This window comes from Lissotriton helveticus, chromosome 9 (assembly GCF_964261635.1).
Source record: "Lissotriton helveticus chromosome 9, aLisHel1.1, whole genome shotgun sequence".
Classification (NCBI taxonomy): Eukaryota; Metazoa; Chordata; class Amphibia; order Caudata; family Salamandridae; genus Lissotriton; species Lissotriton helveticus.
In genome coordinates, this window is record NC_136070.1 from 1,126,154,027 (window position 1) to 1,126,181,729 (window position 27,703).

The 27,703-nt window shown below is 43.4% G+C and overlaps 1 protein-coding gene across 1 annotated transcript in view; it reads right to left on the bottom strand.

Annotated features, from left to right (window-relative positions):
• Positions 1 to 27,703, bottom strand: part of LOC144783380 (cadherin-related family member 3-like) — a 567,696-nt gene that overhangs the window by 99,447 nt on the left and 440,546 nt on the right. The window contains exon 14 of the mRNA XM_078662381.1: positions 24,487 to 24,716. Within this exon, the coding sequence (XP_078518507.1) occupies positions 24,487 to 24,716 (230 nt within the window). The remainder of the gene's footprint in view (positions 1 to 24,486; positions 24,717 to 27,703) is intronic.

A 27,703-nucleotide genomic window follows, 5' to 3' on the forward strand; every position in this document is an offset into this window, starting at 1 on the left:
GAGGTACTCAGCCCAGATTGATATAGGGCCCCCTGTATCAGCACCAGCACCAGTGCCTTGATCACAATTATTTTCCTAATTGGAAGCCAGTGCTGAGCTCGCAAATGTGGGGGTATATGCACTCTCACAGGCAGTTTCAAAAGAAGGTGGGCTGCCGCATTCTGCACCACCTGCAAAGTTTCTAGGAGGTATTCCAGCAGACCCAGGTAAAGCCCAATATAATAGTCAAGTCTTGATGCAAAAAGAGCCTGAATAACTGTTTTTTTTTGCAGAGGGAGACAGTAGGTGTAAAACCTTTTTCAGTGAGTGCAAAGCATGTTTCCATCACTGATTTTATTTGTGGCTTAACTGACAGATGGCCATCAAATTGTACCCCCAAGTTCCTCATAATGCCATTGTGAGGGCCTGTAGGAGAGGTATTTTCAGGCCAGAAGGCCTGCCAGCTGTTTATCTGGATGTTGCCAAAAAAGAGAATCTCTTTCTTCTCAGCATTACACCCAATCTGATGTGTTGCCATCCAATGAAAGACTGCTGTTAGACACGTTTTAATCAGATTCCCAGGGAGCTATTTGCCCTTTCCACATGAGAACAAAAGCTGAGTGTCATCAGCACATGATATACCTTTGCCACCTAGGGATACCGTTAACTGAGCAAGAGGGGTAAAATATACATTAAATAATGTAGGGCTCAGAGTAAAACCCGGGGGCAATTCTTCTGTCAACTCACGAGGCTCTGATGAAAAGGGTGGCATCCAGATCTGTTGGTTGCGTCCCTCTAAAAGTGAGAAAAGCCAGTTGAGGGCCTGCCCCACTTTTCCAACTGACGGCAAGCGCTCAAGGAGGCTGGAATGGGAACCAAGCATAAGGCTGCAGACAAGTCTAGCATTATAAGCACCGCCTTTCTCCCTCCATCCAATGTGCCTTTGATGTATTTGCTAACCTCCAAGAGAGCAGTTTCATTACTATAGTGCAGCCTAAATACTAACTGACTGGGGTGGAGCAAATTGTTGAATTGCAGATACTTGCTTCTCTAATATCTTGGAAAAGGATGGGCGAAGAGATATTGGTCAGTAATTTGACAAAATCCCATGATCTGCTGAGGATTTATTTAGTAAAGGCAACATATTTGTTTGCTTGCAAGAGCTTAGAACCTTAGCTGACTCTAACAAAGAGTTTAAATACAATATTGACTAGAGGGTTAATTACAGATGTACCTAGCTCACACACATTGGGTGGACAAGGGTCAGATTAAGAGCCACATTTTAGAGTACTTAATGCCACCAGGGGGCTCTCCAGTGAGATAGGCTCAACGTTAGACAGTCACACCTTGATAGGTGGAATCCTAGTGCTCCATATCATGGCAAGAATATCATCATTTGGTGGGAAGCTGGAGGAGAGACGAGCCTGAATTGACAGAACTTTTGACTGAAAGTAGGCTGCAAGCTGTTCACACCAAGTAGTAGAAGGTTGGTGAGAGTTAATAATCTTTATCCAGTTATCTACTTTTAGAACATCAGCTTACAACTGGCCATGAGGCCCAACTGAACCAGGTTTCTGCATGGCAAAAGGGGTATAGGGGAAAAACTTATTTTTTCTTGGCTGTCTTGGGGCACATTTCAGCACCTTATTCTGGTCTTCCAAAGGTGAGAAAAAGTCCATCTTATTTCAGAGTACTGCAAGGGTTCTTCCTGGTTAGTCCTGCAGCCCTTAGCTCCTTAGGGCAGACTTCTAGACTCAAGGTCTCTCTCCAGTCAGGTCACCAACACGGTGTAGTCCCCTGTAGTTAGACTGTTAGGACTGTCAGCCTTAGGGTGGTCTTCCACCAAACCTTAAATCCTCACCCCTCCTATTTTGCAGAATTAATTTCTGTTGGCATCCTGACTCTGTGTGCTTTGCCACTGCTATCCAGTGCTAAAGGGCTGGTGCTCACTCTCTCAAACATGGTAACATTGGCTTGCACCTAGTTGACATATGTAATTTACCTATAAGTCCCTAGTAAAGTTGAATCCTATAAACCCAGGGCCTGTAAATTAATTGCTATGAGTGGGCCTTCAGCACTTATTGTGCCACCCACGTAAGTAGACATTTAAAGAATGTATCAGGGCTGCCATTGCAGCCCACTAGCAGTTGTACACTGCCAATTTGACTTGACAAAATATTCACCTTGCCAAGCTTAAAACTCCCTTTTTAATACATATATGTCACCCCTAGGTAGGCTTTAAACAGCCCAGAGGGCATGGTTAATTTAAATTAAAAAGTTGGGCAGTACTTGTAATTGTAACATGTCATGGTAGGGAAAAACTCCTAAAATTGTTTTTCACTACTGTGAGGCTTACCTCTCTCATAAGATAAAATTGATTTACCTTATTACATTTAATAAGTGCTAACTTTTGATTGGGAACAAGTAGGGATTTCACATTTGGTGTCTGAAGAAACGTATTTAAAAAGTCACCTTTAATGGTAATGTCAAATTTTAAGTCACAATTTAAAAAATACTTCTTTTAGAAAATTGGCGTTTTTAAGCCCTAACCATTTGGTGGCTGCAGCCTGTTTCTGGGTCACATGCTAAGCCTAAATAACAGTTGGCCTTTGTACAGTCCTCCGCAGACTGCCGCAGAGTAGAAGGGTTAGGTGTGCCTGAATGGGCCATCTCAGGCAGGATGAGGGGGCGGACCTGGCACAGTCCCACTTGTACTTTAATACGCTGTGGCCTGCTCTGGCACAAAGGATTTTACACTAGACTTTTGTGTCTGTAACCAGGATAGAGCCATGGCAGGGAGGCAGGAAATGCTAGACACTTCTGTGGTGGGAAGCCTTCAGACGTTTTCCTACTTCAAAGAAGGCAACAGATATAAAAAGAAGACCTCAAGACCCACTCTTCAGTTCACATACTGGACCTGCTGCGGGACCCTCAGAGTTCTGCCTGCTGCTGTGACCTTCTGGGCACTTCAGAAGACTGTTTTGCTGCACCAAGAAAGATTAGTTTGCTACCTGAAGCCTGTCTTGAACCCTGTTCTGCTGCTTGATCCCTGCTCTTCATCTTGAACCCAGGACTTCCAGAGTGACTTCAAGGGCTAGTTGGCAGGCCTCCGCAACAGAGCTTCGGGACAGAAAAGACTCCAACAATCTTGAACTCACACCTGGACTCTCCCTGGCCCTCCAAGTGGTGCCTCTTCCATCCTGGACAATTGGTGCTTCAGGTACCCAGATACCCAAATCTAATATTTGGGGCTTAGAACATTTTCTGCCAAAAAGGGCTCAGAGAACCAAGATGAGACTGGGACCTATCTGCTGGCTGATCCATAAAAATGTGCATAGTTTATCACCCTGATTTTGCGGCAGCTCCAGCTACATTTTTCTACGCAGCCGAAAATCATGTTCAGCAGCTTCAAAGACAGGGGTTATCAGGCATTATGGAGCCCTTTTCAGTACAGCCTGCAGCTTTGTCCCACTGGAGATGTTCAACTTTCTAAAAAGAGACTAAGTCCGAACGAAGGACAACACCTTTTCCCTCGGACACCACCATCAGTCTTGTCCCACTGAAGTTTACCATTTCAGAAAAACATTTCTTGAAATTTCTTCTCAGTCGGAAAGAAAGAGGAGACCAGGCCCAGTCAACTTTGTGTATCTGACCCGTGCTCTATCGTTGAGCAGCCATAACATTCGACTTTGCCCTTGTATCACGCCACTAGATGTCCAAGGTTGGTGCTTTGAGCTTTTAGGCGCTAGGTTTCACATTCAAGTTTGAAAATTCATAACTCTGGTTCTACTGATTAGATTTTTTTTGTTTTGATGCCAAATAAATTATTAGTATATACTCTAATTTTCTAAATTGTATTTGAGTTGTATTGTTACTTTATTGCTGTTTGTGTGCTGCTTGAATACTTTATACATTGCCCCTAAGTTAAGCCTGACTGCTTTTGTTCCAAGCTACCAGAGCGTTAAGCACAGGTTAATTTAGTGACTCTTTGTGGTTCACCCTGATAGGGATTGCGACTCTGCTTAGGAAAGGGCTCATACCCCCCTCAACCAACAACCCAATTTCTTACATAGAGGGACCATTGTGGATTCAGGAGTCCTTCAGCTTTTTGTATCCCTAAAACAGGCAAACAGGAGGCCAACCACTTTACTGTTGAAGAGCAGTTCCAGTTTCTGGGTTCCAGCAGGATTCAGGAGTTTTTGAGTCCTTGCGTCAGTCATCCTTTTTCCAGCAGGAGTTAACTCTTCTTCCTACAGGGACTTCTTTTTCAGGTGGAGATTTCCAAGGCCCAGGATTGTTCTGAGGTGGTGGTGTTTAAGATTTCAGATTTATCCTGTGTACCAGCCATTGATGGCATAACTTCTGCCTTCCAATCCCAACCATTTTCTCGCAGTTCCCCACTTCCCTTTTTAAGCACTTACACTTTGTCTTATTGTAAAATTACCTAGGACCCCCTGTTTCAAAATGGCAAAACCCATCTGCCACTAGACTCCCCTATTTAGATGAGCTCCTCTCCTGCCTAACACAGTCAAAGGAGGTTCTCTTCCCCGCTGTAAATGGAGCCTGGTTGCCTAAGAGGGTCCTGGGAATAAATAGGATAGACCCTGGCATCTACAAGTCAAAAGACATAGTGATCCAGCTACAGTTTGTTCTGCCAACTTTTACGTACACTTCCAGAAAGCTAATCCCTGCTAAGTGGTCAGTAGTTAACACTTCCCCTTTCCTCCTGTGCTTAAAAGCATGCCATTCTGAGCCACGGTTGTTAGCTGTCCCAGCCAACCATGTGCAATCTCACTTTTGAGGTGGATGAGTGGCAGAGCTGGTTTTAAGCCAATTCTGGCCCAGGCATCATAATGTACATTTAAAAAAAATTACTTTTCCACTCCAAAGATCATCTGGCTCCTTTCTGTGGCCCAACCATACCTCCTTGCGCTCCGACTGCTTCTCTTGGACTGAGAATCTTTGGAAGACGAAGGATCTGTCTCAAACTGGGTCAGAAAGGGGGGGTTAATGGGAAGGCATAGGAATAAGTCTAGTCTTCTATTTCCCACCTTTTAGCTCATTTATTTTATTTGTAGAGGTAGACGGGTGGTGCATGCCAGGATGGTAAGAGATGGATTGCTCCTCCTACAATCTCTCCCTTTTCCCTCTCTTCCTCATCTCTACGGACCATTGAGGGCAGTTATAGCTGCCATTAGCCCCTCTTTTCACCTCGCCCACAAACTTGGTCTTTGGATAGACTGAGGAGGCCCATCTGATATGTGTGTGACATCAATATTCAAGATATATTTAAGAGAGCCTGCATATTTTGTTTTTGGCAGGGGGCTGTCTCCTGTGTTTTTGTCATGGGTACACATATGTGTAAGCCCAGGAGTAGGGAAAACAGAGAGGCAAATTGTCCCAACAATTGGCAATAGTCCCCCTGCTGTTCAGGAGTAAGGGGAAGGGGAAGTTGCCACCCTCCACTGACCCATCTTTCTCTTTTGATGATAAGAGGTCAGGGAGAGGTTCACTCTCCTCTTCCTTGCCCCCATCTGTCACCGACAGCATAGTGACCTCAGACCTCTCACAGTGCGGCTCGAGATGGTTGATATGGAGGATCCATTGGGGAGCCTGGTGCTCTTGAGGTCAACCAGGTAGGTGGACACCCCTTTCCTCCTAACTATCTAGTAAGACCCAGTCCAATGGTCTGGGAGGGCCCGGGCTCCACTGGCTCCATTGCCCACACTTTCTGCTCAGGCTGGAATTCCATATGGGTAGCAATCTGATCATACCACTGATTCATTACCTCCAGGATTGCCTCCATGTTCTCAGAAGCCATCTTCCAGAGCTTGACCATCTGGTTCTGGAGAGCTGGAATGTACCTAACCACTTCCTGAGGAGGTTTCTTGGGAGCTTGCTCCCGCCCCGCCCTAACCAGGCTGAGAGTTCCCCTCACAGGGTGACTATACAGCCACTCATAGAGGCTAAATCCAACCCATTTCTGTGGGACCTCTCTGTAAGCAGGCATGGCAAGAGGACATCCCACTTCCGTCTCATAGGCTCAGGTAAGCCCATAATTATGCTCTTCAGGATCTTGTTGAACCTCTCAACAAGCCCATTTGTCTGTGGATGGTAGGTGTGGAAGTCCTGTAAGTAACTCCACACTCCTTCCACATGGATTGCGTATGTGGAGACATACAGTTGGTGCCCCTGTCCACTTGGATAAAAATCCCCATCTGGGCCATGGGGATTTTTGCAGTCCTCAGAGGTATGGCATTTAGATACATTGTGGTATGGTCTACCAAAACCAGGACAAACCTGTTGCCAGAGACTTTCTTGGGGTCCAGGGGATCTACAATGTTGATGCCCACCCTTTCAAAGGGGGTGCCAATGACAGGTAAGGGAATCAGGGGAGCTTTCAGTTTTCTCCCTATCTTCCATCTGGCCCGGCAGGTTAAGTAAGTCCTGCAAAATGTATCTGAGGAAATCTTCATCCAGGGCCAGTAAAAGGAGGGGGGCTGGAAAAGGTCTTGTCCTGCCTCAGATGTCCTGCCTGGGGTGTCTAATGAGTCAGCCCCAGTAGCATTGGGGTACTGCCAGTGCTCATGTTTCCACATGCACAGGTGCCTTAGGCTCACTATACAGGAGCTAATTTCCCAATAGATCAGTGATCACCATATATATCACCAGCTGCCTGGTCTCCAGACTGTTGCCTCATGCCCTCCAGGGTTGGGCACTCATTTTGTGCCTTATAAAACTCCTACCTGGTGGGTCATCCTGCAGCTTGCTGTCCAGCAAGCTCAGACAATTAACCAAGATAGGCATTATCATCTCCAGTGGGCTTCAGGGTGACCTCCTCCAGTGCCCTATCCTCCTAATCTGTGAGACATTCTGGGGCTGGTTTACCACACCCCTTGCCTGTACCTCTTTTGGCAGCTGCCTGGGCTATTTGTCTAGACTCCAGACCTCCTTAACTCCCTTCTCGGGCAACCATGAACCTGGTGGCTGCACAAACCCACTCAGGCAGCCCCAACACTTCCAGTTGTGACCTGAGCTCCACTTCCATCCAGGCAGTGTTCTCAATAACATTCACTAGCAAGAAATCCACAGGCTTGGCAAGTCTCACAGCAACTTTCAGAAGATCTGAGACCGCCACTCAAAGAGATCAAGAGCCACAGAGTAGTGGCCCTCCCAGTTATCTGCTATTACTATCTGGTCAAATATATTGAGAATCACTTGCTCTGGGGCCACCAGCTGACTTCTTACCGCATTGGCTCCTGTGTCCCTCAGAGTCCGCCCTGTGAAGGCTTCAGAGGGTGCACCCAATGTCGTATTTTGTCATTTTGGAAGGCATGTGGGCTTGGGGTGCAACCCCACGTCACCTAGAGACAATAGGGTAACCTCACTCCCTTCCTCCCCACTAACCGGGGCCTTCTCATTCCCAAGCACTACACTAGCCAACACTGGAATTTTCCTCCAGTGGAAGGCTGTGCCCTATTGGTAGACTTGAAATCGCCCTTGTAATGCCTATAATCATAACACTTATAGCACTTGGGGAAGATGTGGCCTAATGGCTAGAGTGGTCGACCTCTGAGCGGGGGAAAGGTTTCGGGTCTCGGCAAGGACGCTCAACATCCTGTGATTCTAGGCAAATCACTTAATCCCCCTGTGCCTAACAAAAATGAATTTGTCTGTCTGTAACGCAACTGGTGCTCCTGCAAAGTGCTCTAATACCTTCAGGTCTAGTTTGCGCTATATAAAACTAAAAAAAAAAGGGAGAGAATTGGAGGCAATAATATCCAGAAGGGATGCTGGTGATTGGTTCCTTGTAGTGTGGTGTGAGGAGAAAGCTGCTTCACCGATTAGTTTGATGCCTGTTTGCAGGTCAGCAACCCCCCTATGCCTGGGGAGTGCCTCTGTGAAGTGCGCCATGAAGTTTGCTGCAGGATTTGGGTCATAGCCTGTGTGCAGGTGTGAAGCTGGCAACCTCGTATGCCTATAGGGCATTATCCTGTGTACAGAGTGTAGTCAGCAACACTGCATGCCAGGTGGGGCCACCGTGAAGATAGCTGCTGTGCCGATTGGGCCTTAGTCCATGCATAGAGTGAAGCCAGAGACCCTCTATGCCAGGGGGGGGCTGACATGAAGATTGCTACTGTGCCGGTCAGGCCGGTCAGGCCCGTGTGCAGAGTGAGGAGGGTGACCACCTATGCCAGGGGGGCCACCGGGACAAGAGTGCCTGATGCAAGGGTGCCTTCATTGGTGCTAGGCAGCTTAATTTAGTGCCAGCGCAAGGGGAAACACAGGTCTGTGCCATATTTTAGTAAATATATGGTGCAGCCTGGCATTTCTAAAATGATGACGCGTGTTGTTAGCCTTCTTGGCGTAACGACACGCTTCGCTACTTTCTTGTACAAATGTACCTTGGTGTTTTCCTTAGCTGTTTGTTATCTTCATTATCTTACATGATGGGACCACCTGAAATCTCCTGACCATACTGGTTTAAACAAAAATGTTAAGAACTACGATCACTTACACTTTTGTTCTCCATAAATTTGTTACACATTGCTCTAAAGTGAGCCTGATTGCACTGTGCCAAGATACAAGAAGGTCGAGTACAGGTTCATTTGGGGTTTGCTTGTGACTTGACCCTGACACAGATTGTGGTTTCTGCATGAGTAGGGTTTCCCCCACCCTGCCTATACCAGTAACCCAATTACTTATACTTACTAATACAGGAAGGGAAACACATCCCACTAAGGGTGACTACTGGAAATAATATGTAGATCAACAATGCCTAATACTTGATCCCTTAATGCCTGGAACCCCAGCTCTGTGCAGCCTCCTTTCTCCCTCTGACTCTCTTGAAATTCTCCTAAACAATTGACAGGAAAATCTTGCTAGCCTTACTATTGTAAATGCCCTGTCCTGCCACCTAAAAGGATCAACGTCATAGAATAATGAGACAGCAGTATCCTTCACATGTAAGATTTTAACTGTGGTAAACAAATGGCACATTCAGGATTCAAACATTGACCTCCATTCCAAAGCTAGTATAAGGGAACACCATAGACACTAGAAGTTTCTTGTAAATAAAACAATGCTGGGACTCTTTTGGTTCCCACTGTACAGCGTAGACCTGCGGCATAAGCGTTCGATGGATGAGTTGAAGGCAGGCTTAGAATGTTGAGTTCTGACTTACACGCAGTGGAATAAAGATGTGTAAACTACTCTCCATGTGTGGCTTTGTTATTGATTAGGTGCAGAATCGACACTGGCACTTATGGAGTCTCAGGACATTGACAGTCTGTGTAAAATGCTTGAAGATAGAGAAAGCGACATTGAAATTCTTCATGCCAGTGGCCAGGGACTGATTGAAATGGTCACAAATAAAAATGGACTATGCCATTATGCAAAATAGTACCATACGATATACGGAGTAAAAATGCTGGAGGTGGATGCAACCCGGTAATGAAAGCAGTGCACAGAAATAGTTCACTACAAATGAAACTGAAATGCATGTGCTATGAGTAGATATTAACCCGGTGTTTGTGAAGTAACATTTAAGCACATAGCTGGCAGATGGTATCTGCTTTCATTGACTTGTAGTGTACAAACATGTATCTACTTACCATTAACAAATCACTGTTCTAGAATGTGCTGCAGAGTGGCCCCAAAAGGAGGGTCAAGGTGATTGTGATTTTGGAGCTGTCCCCAGACAAAGCAGCCCACCCCCAAAGCTTCCATGTAGGGGCCCAGAACAATTACACAGACTGCCATCTAACAAAGAGCTCTGGTGGAGAGCCAGGGCGAGATCCAAGCTCTAAAAGTCTTTAAGGCTGACCTCAAAGCCAGCACATCACAAGTCACAAGAGAAACTCTGTCTGGTAAAATTCCATAAGAAGCACCTGAGAGACCACTACTGTCCACAAATATATATGAGGCTGCAGCATTCTTAAAACCACCATCTGCATTTGATATTGCCCAAAAACACAATAGCGGCAATAGATGGTCTGCATGGATAGAGACTTTTGAAGATTTCATAGATACAATAGATAAAAACGATGATATAAAGATTATAAAGTATCTGTAGAACATGGCTGGTGTGGGAGTGAAGAAGATACCACCAGAAGTTGAAGTGATCGTTCAATCAAATCAAGACAGCCTTGAATGTCAAGTTTAATTCAATGCCAAATGTGGATTATGAAAGATACATATTCAGTCAAGAACGCAAGAGGCCGGGTGAAACCATCACTGAGTTTGTTGAGAGATTGGATGTTCTGGTAAAGCATTGTTAATTCAATGAATTTAAAGATGAGAAAGTTACCCGACCCAGAGTAATTGATGGATGCCTGTCAGATTCCTTTCGACAATGAATGCTGAAGGAAACTCTAAGCTAAGAAAAAGTCCTCAGAGCTGCCCGCACTGAGGAGCGTACTGATCGTCAAGTGACTGACATGGAGGCCAGAGGCCCCCAGAGTGTGTCAGTCATGAACATGAAAAGTAAGCCAAAGTACAAGGCAAAAGGGACAGAGGCCGATGTCTCCATAGAAAAAAAAGATTTTACAGATATGGACTGTGATTTCCACATGAAGGTAAATGTCCCATCATTGGACAGATATGTATCGGCTGTGGTAAAGCAAACCATTTTGTGATGACTTGCAAGGCAAAAAGAAAGTTACGTGTGTTACAGCGTGAAGACAAAATGGTCAATGGACGCTACTTCAGCAACATACAACACACTCCCACAAGGCCAAGCGGTCACGCCAAATGAGGAAATTCAACACCAAATGAAGTCAATCAACATCTAAATCATCGACAATGAGCTCCTCAGTATCAATTTATAGTGAAAGTGACAATGACAATTGTGCAATGTTGATGTTTACTTCAAAAAGGCATGTACATGTGGGACTAGTCAAATGTTAGAAAAAATCAAAGAGAAGAAAAATCATCATTAAAAAGCAACAAAAACATTCAAACATTGTTCGAAGATCACTCTAAAGATAAACAGGTGTTCGATACCATTTGCAATTCACAGCGGTGTGTTAATAAATATCAAGTCTGATGAGAAATATTGGGAATTATCTCAGTTACCACAGCCTACAAAGTCAAAGACTAAAATATGCATATGGGCTGCCTCAATATCCCTAGAAATTCAAGGTTTGTTTGTAGCCACGATGAAACATAGGAAAACTGTGGTGCAAATGCCTATTCATGTACTTCAAGGAACAGCTTCAAGTGCCTGTGTACTGAGTTTCAACATTGATGCTGATATAGGACTGATATCAAGTACAATATGAACACTCATCATAAAATTGTAAGCCAATTTACTTCATTATTTCATGGATTAGAAAAACTCAAAAAAATGAAAGTAAAGTTACATATAAATGAAAATGTTCGTCCTGTTGCTCAAAGACACAGACAAATTGCATTTAACTTGCAAGAAGCTCTTGAAAAGTAACTTAATTTATTGCTTAAACATGACATAATTGAATGCTCCACTTGTCCAACGCCATGGGTTTCTCCCATTGCAGTAGTGCCTAAGAGAGACAGTGAAGGAGCTGAACGCATATGTGTTGATATGCGTCAGGCCAACAAGGCAATTGAACGAGAGAGACATCCAGGTATGCGCATTGCTGATATGATGGTGCAAAGTTCTTCTCTCGATTTGACTTAAATAAAGGATATCACCAAGTGAAACTTGAAGAAACATCGAGGTACATTAGAACCTTTCCTACTCATATTAGTCTGTTTCGCTATAAGTGATTGAGTTTTGGTGTATCCTCTGCTGCAGGACTTTTCCAAGATGTAATTCGACGTATCATACAGCCTGTAGTAAATGCTTTTAGCTATAGTGATGACATATTGGTTTTGGATCCCAACAGAAAGAGCATGACAAAGCTCTCATGCAAGTATGCCATTTACTGAACAATGTAGGCTTAACTCTAAATGCTGATAAATGTAAATTCGCAAGAAAAGCTTCTTTGGCTACGTCTTTTCTGATGGGGGTATGAAACCTGATCCAGCTAAAGTGAAAGCGTTGTCTACTGCAAGTCCCTCAGAAGACATTTCTATGTCATGATCATTTCTTGGAATGGCCAGTTACTGATCTAGATACATAAAATATTTCACTACAGTCAGTGCACCATTATGAGAAGTGACGAAAAATAATGTGTCTTTTAATTGGTCAAGTGAATGTGAGAAAAGTTTCCCAAAAATCAAGCAATCTATAAAGAGTGCTGCTGAAATGACCTACTTTGATCCCAAACTTCATACAGAGGTTGTAGATGATGCTAGCCCTGTCAGGTTAGGTGCAATCCTTGCACAGCACAACGGACAGCCAAATGCCTGGAGACATATCATGGCATATGCCAGTAAAAGGGTGTCACAAACGGAACGTGCTTACTCTCAACTGTAGAAATAAAGTTTGGCAGTGGTCTGGGATTGTGAATATTTACATGTGTTCTTGTACGGAAAAGCTTTCACAGTAGTAACTGATCATCAAGCACTCTTGACGATAGTTGCCAATCCAAAAGCCAAAATGCTTCCTCAAATTGAACATTGGGGTTTGAGGTTATAAGAATACAACTATACAATTCTTCATCGTCCGGGGAAAGAACAGAATCCTGCTAATTATTTTTCAAGCAAGCCATTGCAGTGCCCTTGTAACCCATCTAAGACAGTGGAGGCCTTCATGAAACCGAGCGCACCATCTGCCATGTCTTTAGAACAAACTTTCACTGCCATAAGCTAAGATAGTGACATGTTAACGTTAAAAGACATTGTTGCTCACCAATCATGGAAAGAGCACCCTAGACCTCTCATTCATGATAGGAAGTATTTGAAGTTCAGAAATGTACACTATTTATTTATTTAACCATTTGTAGAGCGCATGGTTACACCACTGGTGTGTCCCTGTGCTGAAATAGTCACTCTGAAAGGATGTGACAAGCAATCTGCATGTCTCACCGAGTTGCACACACTGGCCAGCGCGCTACCTTTGATATGTTGTTAGGAACAACCAAGTCTTCAATTCTTTGCGGAATTTAGTTTTACATGATTCTGTTCTTAGGGCCATCGGTAAAGTGTTCCACATTTTTTCTACAAGGTATCTGAAGGCGCGTACCCCCATTCTCGCTTTAAATATTCCTGGCACAGTCACCAGTGCCTTACCCTTGGATCTTAGGTTCCGACCTGGTGTGTACTGGGTTAGTAGTGGTTGAAGGTACTGTGGGCCTCTTTTTGATAGAATACGGTGACAATGGCACATTGCCTTGAACACAATTCTCTTTTCCACTGGCAGCCAGTGTAGTTCTACTAGGGCTTTCTTCGTGGAGGCACTTCTCGGAAGACTAAGGATTATCGAGCCGCCGCATTTTGCACCGTCTGTAGTTTGGATAGTCCTTTTTTGTAGCGCCAAGATATAGTACATTACCGTAGTCTATTTGGGAGGTTATCACAGCATGTACTATGGTTTTCCTAACATTGGATGGTAGGAGGTAAAGGATCTTTCCAAGGATTTTCATAGCCCGTAGCATTTGCCCGCTACTTTCCGAATCTGGCTGTCAAATGCCATTTCGGAGTCGAACCATATTCCAAGGTTTTTAACTTCTGATTGCGGGATGGGTAGTTGGCCCGGCGATTCAGGCCACCAAGCTGATGACCATATGGTGGGGGCCTTGCCCACAATCATTACCTCCGTTTTACTCCAGTTCAGCTTAAGGCAATGATTTGACATCCAAGCTGCCACCTCTTCCCGACATTTGGAGAATCATATTGATGCCTGTTCCCTGTCTTGAGACAGCATCACAATTAGCTGAGTGTCATCTGCGTAGGACACAATAGACACCTTATGCTCTTCCTCTCGCTCAGCCAGCGGTCCAACGTACAGATTGAATAGATTAGGGCTTAGGATCGATCCCTGTGGGACACCATGGGGCAGGGGGATACTAGCAGATAGGTATGTCTGTTGTGCGACTTGGAAGCTCCGCGCGGATAGAAAGGATGTCATCCAGCTCAGGGCGCTTTGCCTGATACCACATGCCTCCAATTTCTGGAGGAGCAGCTTGCGGGACGGGATGAACTTTCAGTGACTCAAGAAGGTTTCATTCTTTGAGTTACACAAATTGTTATTTCTGAGAGTATACAACAAGTGATCGATGTCGCCCATGCAGGACATTGAGGAGTAGTTGCCACCAAGAGAGCTCTCCGGTACTGATTCTGGTGTCCTTAAATCAATGAAAGGGTTGAAAAAGTATTAAAGACTTGTCACATATGCAACTGTCTTTCATCTCTAGCTATTCAGCACCTTTTGAACATGTCAGAATTGCCACATCATGCTTGGGGGAGAATTACTTTTGATTTCTTTGGTCTTCTTGAGAATTGACATCATATTCTAGTCATTGTTGATGAATACTGCCATTTTCCATTGGTAGGAGACCTTTCATCTACTACACATGAAAACGGTATTCAAAGATTAGATGGCATCTTTTAACATGGGGTGGTACTGCAATCTGAAAATCTGAAAATTGGGTCATCTTTTAATAGTCGAGAATCCAAAGATTTTCTAAATCACCTCAATATAAAGCATCAAAAAAGCACTCTTCTATGGCCTCAGGCCAATGGCCTGGTAGAACGGTTCACGAGTACTCTAAAGAAAGCTGTTCAGTGTGCTGCATTGGAGAAGCTTGACCTCAAAGTTGTTTTAAATGCTACTCCTTGAGGTTAACGTTTGACCACTCACACAACGATAGGGGAAAGCCCTGCAACACTCATGATGGAAGAGCCATGACTACCAAGCTGCCCCTATGACCCAACCTCAGATCCAAAAATGAGGAGATCGATCATACTATGGACTTTGGTCACAAACAGAAAATGAAAATAGATGCTGACAGATGACGTCATGTAAAATATCAAAAATAGAGAGGAGCTCGCACAGCAATGTTAATATGAAAAAGTAAAGAATATTGAAGGTTTGTGGTGTGCTGCTGAAGAAACACTGTCTGGCCAGGCAGTGGGACGTGATAAAACAGATAAAGCTCCCCCGCCTAGGGGGAGAACAACTCCGAGCACAACCAAGGGGGACCAAAGGTCTTATTCCATAGTCACCGCGGTGTGACCACACAGCTAATGCACTCAAAGTAATCCCCTGACGATGGGCTCAGCCCGAAATGCATTGGGATTGGATGTGTGTTATAACATGAATTATGATTTTTGAACTTGATATGGAATAACATCCCTTTTCACATGTCGTGAAATCAAGACATGCTCTTGTTTGAATAAAAATCTAAAAAATTGGATAACTCATTTTGGATCAACATTGGATGATTATTATTTGACTATGGAATAAGACCTTCGGTCCCCCTTGGTTGTGCTCGGAGTTGTTCTCCCCCTAGGCGGGGGAGCTTTATCTGTCATGTAAAATATGTCACCTTTACAAGAGGAGATCACGTGTTTGTCAGACAACCCAGAAAAAGAAAGTCTGATGCTCCTTTTGAGGTTGAAAAATTTACAATCACTAACACCAAAGGACAAATGGTGACTGCCCAACATCCTGGGAAGTCCCTTCAGAGAGAGTCCTCTCATTCTTTACTTGTGGACCATCACTCATCAAACATGGATGTCAATGTAGAGGTTTGGTCCCAACAGACTGTTGATCACTATGTGTATACTAATAATTCCATCTCACATGTGCAGATCACTTACACTTCAACTGCCAGTTCTCAGTGACCCGATCAGAACGTGTGATTTAGGCACCACGACGATTAATTGAAGAATTATATTTGCCTGTATATCTATGATCATCAGTGTATTTATTTGTGTGTTTATCTATTTATTAATTTACTTATTCATCTATTTTGAAAATGTTTAACTTTTTATTTGACAAAGCAGGAGATGTAGAGTCTTGTAAATAAAGGAATGCTGCAACTCTTTTGATTCCAACTGTACACTGTAGGCCTGGGACATTAGCGTTAGAGGGAAAACTTTAAGGCAGGCTTAGAATGTTGAGTTCTGACCTACATGCAGTGGAATAAAGACATGTAAAAGTACTCTCTGTGTGTGGCTTGGTTATTGGTGAGTACCTGTGCTGTCTTTTAGGCGCTTCCATATTGCCTACAATACATAAATGTTACCCATTTTAGATGTTCAATGGTTATAAAAAACAAATTAATGCTCACAAAGATTCTAAGTATTCTTTCAACTTTAGCAAGACTTTTACTCTGCATTTTAAAATGGGTGAATGGCTAGAGAAACTCAGTAAAAGGGCAATGATACTAATGTAATGCTATAGGTGCAGGGCAAACTTCTAACAATTTTAAACATGGTACACATGTTGCTGTTCCCTAATTACATCTGGGACACTTATGCCAACTTAGGGGCCCATTACGATGTCGGGCAGATTGCTTCCGCCAGGCTGACAATAGCCACTGCCGGCCTGGCGGAGGCAATCCGCCCGACATCAACACTAGTTTTCCCCCCCCCGCCATATTAGTATGGCGGGGGGACCTCGGCGGACGGAAAGACCGTCCGCCGCTTTTCCGCCCCGGTCACCTTGCGGCCGGGACGGAAAAGGAATAATATGGTGGCGGTGTCTATCAGACACCGCCAGCCATATTATGATGTGCATTTTTCAATGCCGCCATGGAAAGGCATGCGGAGAATCCTTGCGGGGGGCCTGCTGCGGGCCCCCAGTGTCTCCGGGGGGGTGGGGGGTGCACATGGGGGGTACCTATGGTACCCCCCAGCAGTTCCATGCACAGCATGGCAGGCACCGCGTGGTGCCTACCATGCTGTGCATGGAAGTGCACAGCATGCTTTCCTGCCATTATGGCGGGTGGTTCTGAGTGCACCGCCTGCCACAATGGTAGGAATGCAGGATGCACCCGCTACTGTGGCGGGCGCATCCTAATGCTAGTGATGGGACCCCCGCCCTTACGGTGGCCGGTCCCTATTACCATGAGGATGGCGGACGGGCAAAGTCCATCCGCCATCCCAATGACCCCCCTAGTGCGCTGAATTCAGTCTGTTACTTTAAAAGTGTGTACCAAATGAAATAGCTAGTAGATTAATAAGAATAATATTAAAACAATCACATAAACTTAGGACGCTGTTTTTAAATCAAACAACCGTGGATTCGCATTTCTAGATTGCTATGAGAGCAAAACTTGAAATATTGAAAAAAAAACTCCAATTAATGCATATGGACTATTTCCATAGCAACAGAGAGCAACCAGCGCAGTATGAACCACATTACCATCCTACTTGGCATCAGAAAAAAGATTCATCTTGACAGCTAAGAACAACGTTATTAAATAAAAACTATTACTGTGACTATAAAAGTGAATAGTATGCACAATTTCACATCAACTGCAGTTCATTTGATCCCGTTGCAATTCAGCACTCTTGAACGTAGAAGAATGCATAAATATCATAATACCATACTTCTAAAGTGGCAAAGGTGATGGAAGTTCTCAGTTTATTCGATTTTGTTTCAGAAGCCCTGTGGCTTTACTACTACAATTCTACAGTCTTGGAGCACAAATCACAAACAAATTGAAAATCTAGGGCCCAGTGTCAGCTTGTTACATTTGAAAGTGGTGGGGATATGAAATTTGATTATGAGATTTATGTGTCCTCGTTGGGTAAACATGAGTTTCGGAGGGGGCTCCTCCCCTGAGAAACACTTAAAAATTTCAAATGGTTCATTTTAAACAAAGTGTAGTGTTGAAATATGTAAAAATAATTAAAAAGTGCCCCATATCTTACTGCTTTAGTGTGGTCAACAGTTACTGTAGTGTGCAAATTGTACAGTGCAACAACTTCAGGCCCTTTAAAGTTGTTCTAGCACAGTGTCTTGCACTGAGTGAGACATCAACTTTGGAAGATAATGCTGTATGAGGTTTGGGGAAGCACCCACAGCTGCTGGTTGCAATCAGTCAAATGGGGGGGCTCTAAAAGTGGAGTGGCTTAAACATGTAAATTAAGTTTCTGTAACTGCCGTAGTGTGCCACCTAAGAGGTATTTTGTTTTCTCTCTGAGCTTTCTTATTGCATTCGGATCTGTAACGCAACAACTGACATACACCTAAAACTTGCCAGGAGCATAGGCGTTGTCAATGGTTGTTAGCTATTTAGGATAAATGAATAACAACAAAGATTTTGTTGTAAATAGCTAATATTAAAAATGTTTTAATTCTGAAATTGTGAGACCAGGAATTAAATATTATTGATGGCTGTCCGAAGGAGTATTGGTCTTCAGCTATGTGCACTTTACGTTAGACATGTATGCCCTTTTTCTCGTCCATCTACATATCGTAAACCTCAGCTCTTTCCTCTTAAACAGCCTCTTTTCACTTTCTTCAGATTTCCCTTCCTTGCATCTCCTTCACTTCACTGCCCCCAAATATACACTGTACTCACTCACATGTAAGCACTTTATTTTCTTTTATTTTAACATTACCAATATGTTGACAACTGTGTACCCCTTGAAACACATTTACACAGAATTTAATTTCCATCTGGAAAATATGACCATGGCTCTGTGTGTTCTGCAGAGAGGCCAACCCACTGACGGGCACTGTGAGAAACTTGCACCGCCTTCATTCTCAGTGCTAGAGCTCTAATTTGTGGCCAGTCATAAACACCTGGTGCGAATCGGTTCAAATTATGCATGATAAGAGAGTAATAAGATGCACGACGAAACTACAGAGAAACACAACATGATGGATATATCTAACACTCTTAGGGAATGTAAGATTTTGTAAAACACTTGAAATACATACAGGAACCAAATTGCTGACTTGCATTACCTTAATGTTTTTATCATTTATTGCTCAAAAATCAATCAGTGTTTTGGGGCATTAATGATAAGGGCATGAATATAGGACCCAACAGTGACCCATTTCAATGTCTGTTTTAATGCCATATGATAGGGCCTGATCCCCAGAATTACTCATCCACAAAAATCTAGCCAGCTACAGCGTCTGTCTTCAAAATCAAAGCATGTTCAGAGTGGGAATAAAACTTTCTAGAACCACTGTGCTGATCAATCTAACTAAATCAGGGGCTTAATACAACCAAATATGTGCACCACGTTCTAGGCATGCATGCTCATATCATTTAAGGATTTTTGGCATTGTTTTGGCATTGCATAAATCAAAGTGGTACAAAAGGGGGTGGTGATGGATGGGGCATCTGAACCAATCAAATATTCACACCCACTCAACGGATCTGGGTTTAATCCATCACCGTTCTTTAGCCCACTCTGCCACCCCAGTTCAGACATGGCCATATGCAAATCAGTCTGACCCTGTGCCTCATGGGAACAGTCCAGCCCGAACTTCCCTGGACCGGAAACAAGCTTCCGAGGACCGGTTTCTGGCATTTCAGTCGTCTTCAGCCCGGCTTGCTTGAATCCAGTGGCAAAGTGAGCAAGGGACTCACGTCTGAGCATACCCTGATGCATCCCAAATGCAAAAATACTGGTCGCAAAGAGGCAGATTCTGAGAATCTGCCCCTTTGCAAGCGGTTTTTAGCTTGATGCATCTGTGCCTAAATGCACCTATTTCTCCCTCTGTGCTTGACTCCCTCAAAAGCTGAATATATTTTGATCAACCTCGACATGGAGCAACAGCCCTGCATGATGTCTCGATCGACTTTGCTTGTGATCAAATACAGGATCTACACTTTTAAAGGGGCCAGTGATCTACAGCGGCGGCCTGGGGTGTCACAGTGTGGGAGGTCAGCATGACCAGGCACAATATACCTAACACAAGTTTATAATTAACATTTGCCACTTCCGAGAGCAAGGTGTCAAACTCACCTACCACACACATTCAATCATACCCTGTGACAAATGGGAAAGGGGTGGTATCTATGCCTGTGAATGATGTCTGGCCTTGTGCAAGGATGCAGTCTGCAATGAAATAATGACACCTGCAGCATCATTGGCCTACAGTGGATATCATCAAAGCATCCCATGGCACTGAAGGAATTTAGAAAGGTAAGGGCTGCGTCATGCATCACTCTGGAGAAAGTTGATTTACTGCCTGGTTTTGTGCTCATTGTTCAGATCGAAGCGGGACAGGCAGCCTGGGACAGGAAGCCCAAACTTAAATACATCACTTTATTTAAAGAAATTATCCCACATTGTATCTGTAAACAAGTAAAGGTATTCAATATTTTCTGCAGAAAAGATGTATTCATTTCAGACGGGCGCAGCACTGGAGCCCTAAAGCAGAAACTGCCCCTTCTGGCACCGGATATACTATTTACTTGTCATAATATACTGGTCGCAATATGTGACCAAAAATCATTTTAGCAACTGACCTATGTACTAACTCCCATTCATAGTGGGTTGGAAACCGACCTACCTCAAAAATATTAACGAAGTAGATCACAAATTTCGTCTCACTACTATTGGGTCCATCACAGGAATTGTGGTTTACTGGAGTCAGCAGGCTACCCTGTCTGTTATTGCTTTTTAATAATTTTTGTTTTCCTTAAGCAAAAAGCTGCATTTCAGAAAAGTTTACTTTATTCATTGGTTTAAGAGCTGGCAGAGGTCCCCTGGCGCACTGCTTTCTCTTCAACAAAGTTATTATTTTACATTAATTCACAAAAAGCAAGGAGCCCCAAAGGTATCCATTCGGAATCCCATTTTAGGAGTCATAAAACATTTTTGACTCCTAATATGGGATTGGTAACTAAGAAAAAGCATTTTAACGGTTACCATTAAAATGCTTAGTGCGTCTGGCCCCCAGTCCTTTTGATTTCCTTCTACATTTACAGTAAATGTCTCATTTTTTTAATTCACAAACTTTTCCAAGACTACATATGGAATGGTATTTAATATGTATCCCCTCTTTCTACGCCCAAGATATCATTTAAAAGAATGGGCCAAATGTTTCAATTTAAAGACATTTTGAAATAAATTCAGGGGTCGCCCAAAGGTGCAGCACTTCTTGGTTACAAATCTTTTCTGGAATTGTGTGTCCTATGCAATCGCTATAGCTGGCCTTCATTGCTGGCTATCATGGTAGTTGTGTTTGATATGAAAATGAATTGTCGCACTAAATTCGTTCAGAGGGGCAAAGTAACTTGTTTCTTTAACTATCATGCACATATGTATTCATCTATATTTTCTTTCACATGTTTATATATATTTTCTCATTTACAGATTTTAATCCAAGTGTGATTACATGACCTACGTATAAACGCAGGTTGAAACCTCGATCTACTTATTAAGGTGGGTGAGGAGGGCATAAATACAGGGATCTAGTAGTCCCAATGAAAGCCGGGGAAGACACTATCAGGCACATGTATCAAAGCCTTTTGCGATCGCAAACGGTGTAATTTGCAAAAATCGGCCGTTTACGATCACAAAATCAGCTTTTGCGATGCATCAAGGGTCAAGGCCCTCGAAATTTGAGAATTCGCAATTAATTGCGAGTTCTCAAATTGCGATTGCATTTAAGGAATCGCATTTTGCGATTCCTTAAATGCAATGCATTAAAGTAGAAAAATACGCGATTTCGCTAATAGGGGTAGCAAATTACCATGAAGTTAAACTTCATGGTAATTTGCAAAATCTTTGAAAAATGCACTTTTGTGCAGTTTTCCAAGTTTCATGTTGCGCACACACATGCCCCTAGGGCATGTAAGCATGTGTGTGCGCAACGATTGTGCGCAGATCAATTTCAGGGGTGCAACAGGGTGTCCTTTTGACACCCTGGCACCCTTGAAATTGCATTCTCAATTTGTGATCCTCTAATTGAGATTAGCAAATTGAGAATGTCTTCCCATTCATTCCTATGGGCCTCTAGGTCCATAGGAATGAAAGGGGAGGTATTCCTTCATTGTGACTCGCAATTTGCGAGTCGCAATTAAGGAATGTTTAGAAATCGCTATTTTTAAGCGATTTCTACATGCATAGGCTTTTGCAATTCCTTAATTGCGATTCCTTAAAAATCGCGATTAAGGAGTTGCTAAAGCCAACAATGATGCATGTGCCTGTATGTCCGGCTGAAATATGTCGACGATTTTGCAGAGTGGAGGGAAAAATGGTCCATAATCTACCAGTTCACCACCAACCACTGGTTTAGTGAAACCTATTTTAAACCTGACCTGTGAATCCACGAATAAAATAGGTATTTGGATTTCCTGGAGTTAGTATTAACTTTGTCTGTCTGCACTTATATTGTTTGCTTCATCCCTACTCTTCCGTATGTTTGTATTTTCTCCCCCACCCCATTGCTCCACCTCATGCGTTGGTTTGCGCATATGTGTGTTTAGCAGCCCTATGATGAAGCATGCCACAAACCTTCTCATGGTTCCACACCTCGTTTCGAGGTTGGAAACTGCTGAGTTTGTGACAGCAGAAGATCAGCCTGCTGCACTGTCAGAAATACCTTCCCTTCCCAGAAGGCCAACTGCCAGAGATCCACGTCATGCAAAGGCTTAAACTGTATAGGGTGCTGCTTCTATTACTTTTCTCCCACATGGCCCATCATGTGTTCATGCCAGGTAATACACCTCTGCAATGCAGAACGGAGGTATGGATTGAGGGACGAACCTGGAGTAATAATATTTTGGAAAAGCATCTGACTAATAACAGCTTAGTAGTTACTACATTCTCTCCATAGAAACACGGGCCAGATTAGCTAACATTTTGCGTCATGGTTGCGCCACTTTAATGGCGCAGCCATGATTCAAAATGCTAGTAGCTATTTACAAAGCCACCCAAGGGGAGACTGGCATCAATTTGCGTGGCTTTGTAAATTAACACAACGTGGGAGGCTGCGCTGCATTGCGTTACATTTAATTCTGGGAGGCGTTCCATGGGTGGAACATGGGTGTTCCTATGCATCCATTCATGGATTGTTCACAATCTCAGATTTACAATGGTTTGCAAACCTGGGATTGCATGAAATCGCTACACCTACAGGAGGATGGTGTAACGAGAAGAAAAATCTCTTTTTCTCCTTGTTATTTCTTCTTTCTATGTGTGCTGCAAGCACACAGAGAAAGAGGAAAATGCTTCGAGAGTATGTGTGTTGTGCAGCAAGGTATCCCTTTCTGCACAAAAACAATTTTCCTTGTAACGCAGACACCCTTGCACTGTGGTGTAAGGGTGTCTGCGTTGGTGCTAGGCTGAGAGAGCAGAAGGGCGCCTTATCTTAGTAGGTACTGTGCATTTCTGCACTCTCTCTTTCAAGCAACACAGCACAGCAAGTTGCCTTGCTACACTGTGTTGTGTGAAAGTTTAGTAAATCTGACTCAGGGGGGCATATTAACAAGGGCTTTATCCCCACTTTTTTCGCTTTAAAAGTCAAAAAAGTGGAGATAAAGCTATCGCCCTATTAACAGGTGGGTGCTAACATGCGATTATGCATGTTAGCACCCTTTTTCCCTACGCCTCCCTTTGCATCTCTAATAAATAACGTGAGAAATGTCGCTAACCGACATTTCACCAATTAACAAGCTACACGCTAAACAGCATAGCGATAAGAAAAGTAGCGCTAACCTTGGTTATCGCTACTTTCCTTACGCCTGCTTTCAGTGTGACTTAGCCATTATATCCAATGGAAGGTGGATATAATGGCTAAGTATGCCCTGCCCTATCATCAAGCTTTCGCCAAACGTGCGATTATAGCTGGATTTCCAGAGATAATCACACTTTTGGCAGCTTGCGCTTGGAATTGTATCGCTTTTGAGATAAGCATTTCTGATAGCACGCTATCTCAGCGATACAATCCAGCATTAGCCGGCGATAATTATCCTTGCGCTAAGAGCGCTGAGCGATAATTATCGCAGACCCTTGCTGATATGCCCCAGGATTCTTAAAAGCCAGTGTATTAATCCAGGGCCTGCTGCAAGGTTCTGATTGTCGCCTAAAGTTCACACATTTGAATCCTAACATGGCCCACCCTAGTATTTCAGCCTTACGAGCTCAATAAAAAAAAAAAAGAATCAGTGTAGTTAAACAATATAATGTCAAAAAGTGCGTTCAGGCGATTTGCAGACATTTCTCTCGACGCCGGTGTTTGCTCCGAAATGATTGCTGTTTTGTTTTTATTCTTGACTCTCCCCTTCCTACCTTACCCACGGCCATCTCGCCACCTACAGCTGGAGCTCTTTTTAATTAGGCGCTGCAGTGCGAAATGCCCATCAGGAAGAATGACGCACACAGTCCGCGCACCCTTTCAATTCCATGTGATGTCCGTGCTGTGGCATTCCACCTTGATATAAACTCTAAAAACATCCCGCTACCAAAATATTGAAGTCAAAAATCCAGGACCAAAACATTGAGAACATGTGTCGATGTTTCGAGATACAGCCATTTGAGATACAAATATTGTCAAAGTTATCTGTATTACCTATCCTTTTGCATAAATTGCTCAGAGCACAAAGACAAGGCTTTACCTACACAAAGCCCTTTTGCAAATGTGAAAACAGTTTGATTGACGTTTCAGGATGTATAACATCTGGTGTCACTGCCTCCATCACCACAAGTCCAGTTACTTACTGTTGCCACGTTTCGCCTGGGAGCCACAGGGTCACAGTCGACGGCCTCCACAGCCAGTGTGTACTGCGGGGTGGTTTCATAGTCGGGGTTGGTCGTCAGTTCTATGGCTCCTGTTTCCCTATTGATCCAAAATAGTTTAATGGTCTCAGTGTCACCGGAAGTGATTCCGTATCTCACGCAGGGGGGTTTGTCCTCATCCGTGGCTCTTACTGTTCCCACCACGTAACCAGCTGAAATGTTAAAATAGAAAGTGAGTGAGCTTAGAAAAGGGTTCATTTTACTTTGCAATTCTTTATATACCCTTTTGTGGATGGGCATCTTACTGCGTTAAATCAGCTTTGTTACATGCAATGTGTTGAGTTTAATAAGTGGGAGACTGAAGCTCGCGAAAACCGGGACAGTTATGTTCTACTTAAAGGTGTGTTGACATCCAAGTGCGCCAACATTAGCCACATTTCATAACTAACAACAAGCACCTAGAGATGTCCAAAAATGGCTGGCATGTGCGATATTCAATGCCTCTGACAGGAGTGTCCATGAATTTGGAATGAAGTGCCTGCTACGACCTCTGAGCAGTGACTGATTCCCCCACCAGCCTCCAAGCTCAAGGGGTTAAAAGCACCTGCTTCAGAGTTCTTTCTGTATCCAGCAAACTTCAGGCAATAATAAAAATGTCGAGTTAACTTTGGTGACTAGTATTTCTGCTAAACAGATCCGTGTTTTGTCTAATAAAGTAGGGCAGAGGGTTAATGTGCCTCCTGCAAAGCATGTGTAACATGCATATCACAGACTAGTATTACAAGTAGATAACTCAGACAGATTTTGGTACATAGATACTTTTGTTACTTGCAGTTCATATGTTACAATCCTTCTAATATAGTATAGTGAGCTATGAACTAGCATCAATGCACAGCATGCAAACGGCACAGCATAGTTTTAAAGTCTTGTGTTTTCACCCCCAATCTTTTGTTATCCTAAGGTTGCTAAAAGGGTTTTTTGGGGTAGAAAAAGGAATCTTTTTAGTTTAGGCAACACCAACCTCTGTGTTAGGTTCTAAATCCCGAGTATGTGTTTCTCCAGACCAAGAACTTCAAAAATACACTTGCTACCAGTACGGATGACAGATGACTCCTACAGCTTGTAGTCCTCATTGTCTCATTGATTTACACACTTGTATGATTCAATTTCTCTGTGTAACGTGTGTGTGATGTGAAGTCCTCCGACAACCTTCACTGTCACGAGTAGTGCTAGAAATTAAATTAAATACATGTGAGTGAGGGGAGAGATGGAGTGATGAGGGCACTCTTGCAGGGTGGCAGTGAGGGAATCTGTGAAGAAGGAGGTAATTGGGGGAGTGGGTACCAACAGCCACCAACATTAAAGCGGCTATGCTTCTGACTTGGAGAAAAAACATGCTGCCACGTCTCCTGCTTCAGAATCCGACTGGAGAAGCTGGCATGCCACCGTCTTCCTGCTGCCTCTCGCAGAATAGTCTGTGCATGCCACATATCTTCCTGTCCTGAGGCGGCGCACTCCGCCCATCTTGTTGCCATGACCTCTTCCTGAAAAGATCATGCATGCTGCTGCTCCATGTGTTGCGTTCTCGGACAAGAAAGGCCGCTCAATTCTTATACAGAATAAAGTACCCCCAACTGAGTATATTACAAGGCCACCCCACAGTTCCAGTTTGGCCTACAGCCGGGGCCTCTAATAGTCAGGAAACTCATCACTGACTTGTAGCAACCTTATAATCAGGGTCACTGAAATTATGTGGCAGGAGAGGGCCAAATTATGCGGCAGGGTTGAGTAAATTATGTAGCAAGAAAAGGAAAATTATGTGAAAATAAAGTGGCACATTTTGAAATAGTATTACTTTTTTATTTCATCATTTTTAACTTGGTAACACTCTCTGCACATTTGTTGCACTTGTTAACGCGGGGTTTCTGGTTTCTAGTTACCTTACCAGATCCCTAATCCTGTCGACTGAATCGTTGGTACCTGTCATTGAGTAAAAGACAATCTACTACTAGGTTAGTCAATTAGGAACTTATACCACTCTAAAGAACCACTTACCACTGGGAAAGGTTAAAAAGTTTTAATTCAAAGTCAAAAGTATCTGAAGATACAAACATCTCAGAATAAGATTCAAAAGGTATACAGGTATTAGTACAAAAAGATACTCTCTGAATATTCTTAAACGACAAAAGGAAATTATCAAAACTATTTCAAAGAGCATGAGTGTTGCAAGAATCCTTGTGAGTTGCAACTTGAGAGTCATTTACAGAAAAGAAAAATACAAGTTAATCTGTCCCTGCACTAGACTAAGTGACATCCCTACTTAACAAGATCTTTACCTAAAAAGGTGTCAGCAGTGGTGACTTCCAAAGAAGATCACACACTTCTCTTAGTCTTTGTCTCAAAGTTGAAGTCTTTCAGCTCTCTATCTGCCTACCCATCCGCTCTCTTAGGCTCCTCAGATCATCTGCTCTAACTCCACCCCGGGGTGCTATCCCTAATACAAAATCACATTTCCAATAGGAACGCCCATGTCGACGCCTCTCACGTGGTACAGTTTTGAGCGGCAAACTCCGTACTGGTGCTCCTCTGGACTCTTCATTAAAGTTGACCTTGCTTCCCAGGCTTCTTCTTCAGCGAGACAGTACCCCCTAAAATTCCTGAAGACTCCTCCAGGCCTGCGCCTGGCTCTCTTGAACAAAGGAACCGTTCATCATGGTACTGATTAGGGCTCCTCGCACCTGCGACAGACACATGTACTGTGGGCCTCAAATTCCAACCTCCACCATATCTCGGACCATAAAACATGTGTAAGGAATCTCAGTTAGTGCCTAGCACAACTTTCCCCTAACGAGCACATTTTAGATCAAAGAGAATGACTTGGTCTTTTCAGGCCTAGTTGATTTACACAAAGCGGTTTCTGTCCTTTAAAACATTTCCTTTCTTTGGTTTAAACAGTATTTTAACTAACTCACATTACTATAGTATAATGCAACACATCTATATAAAACATATTTCAATTCTACGATTAAATACTTCTAGAAAACAATGTTAACCACGTCTCACATCAGTTCAGCAGCACTTTATCTTTACTGTGAATTGCCCTGCGGCCTACATATTCTCATTGGTTTGCTAGGTTTCATTTCCTTTACACACAATCACTTAACATGAGAAACGTAAGGTTTCACATCATTCTAACATT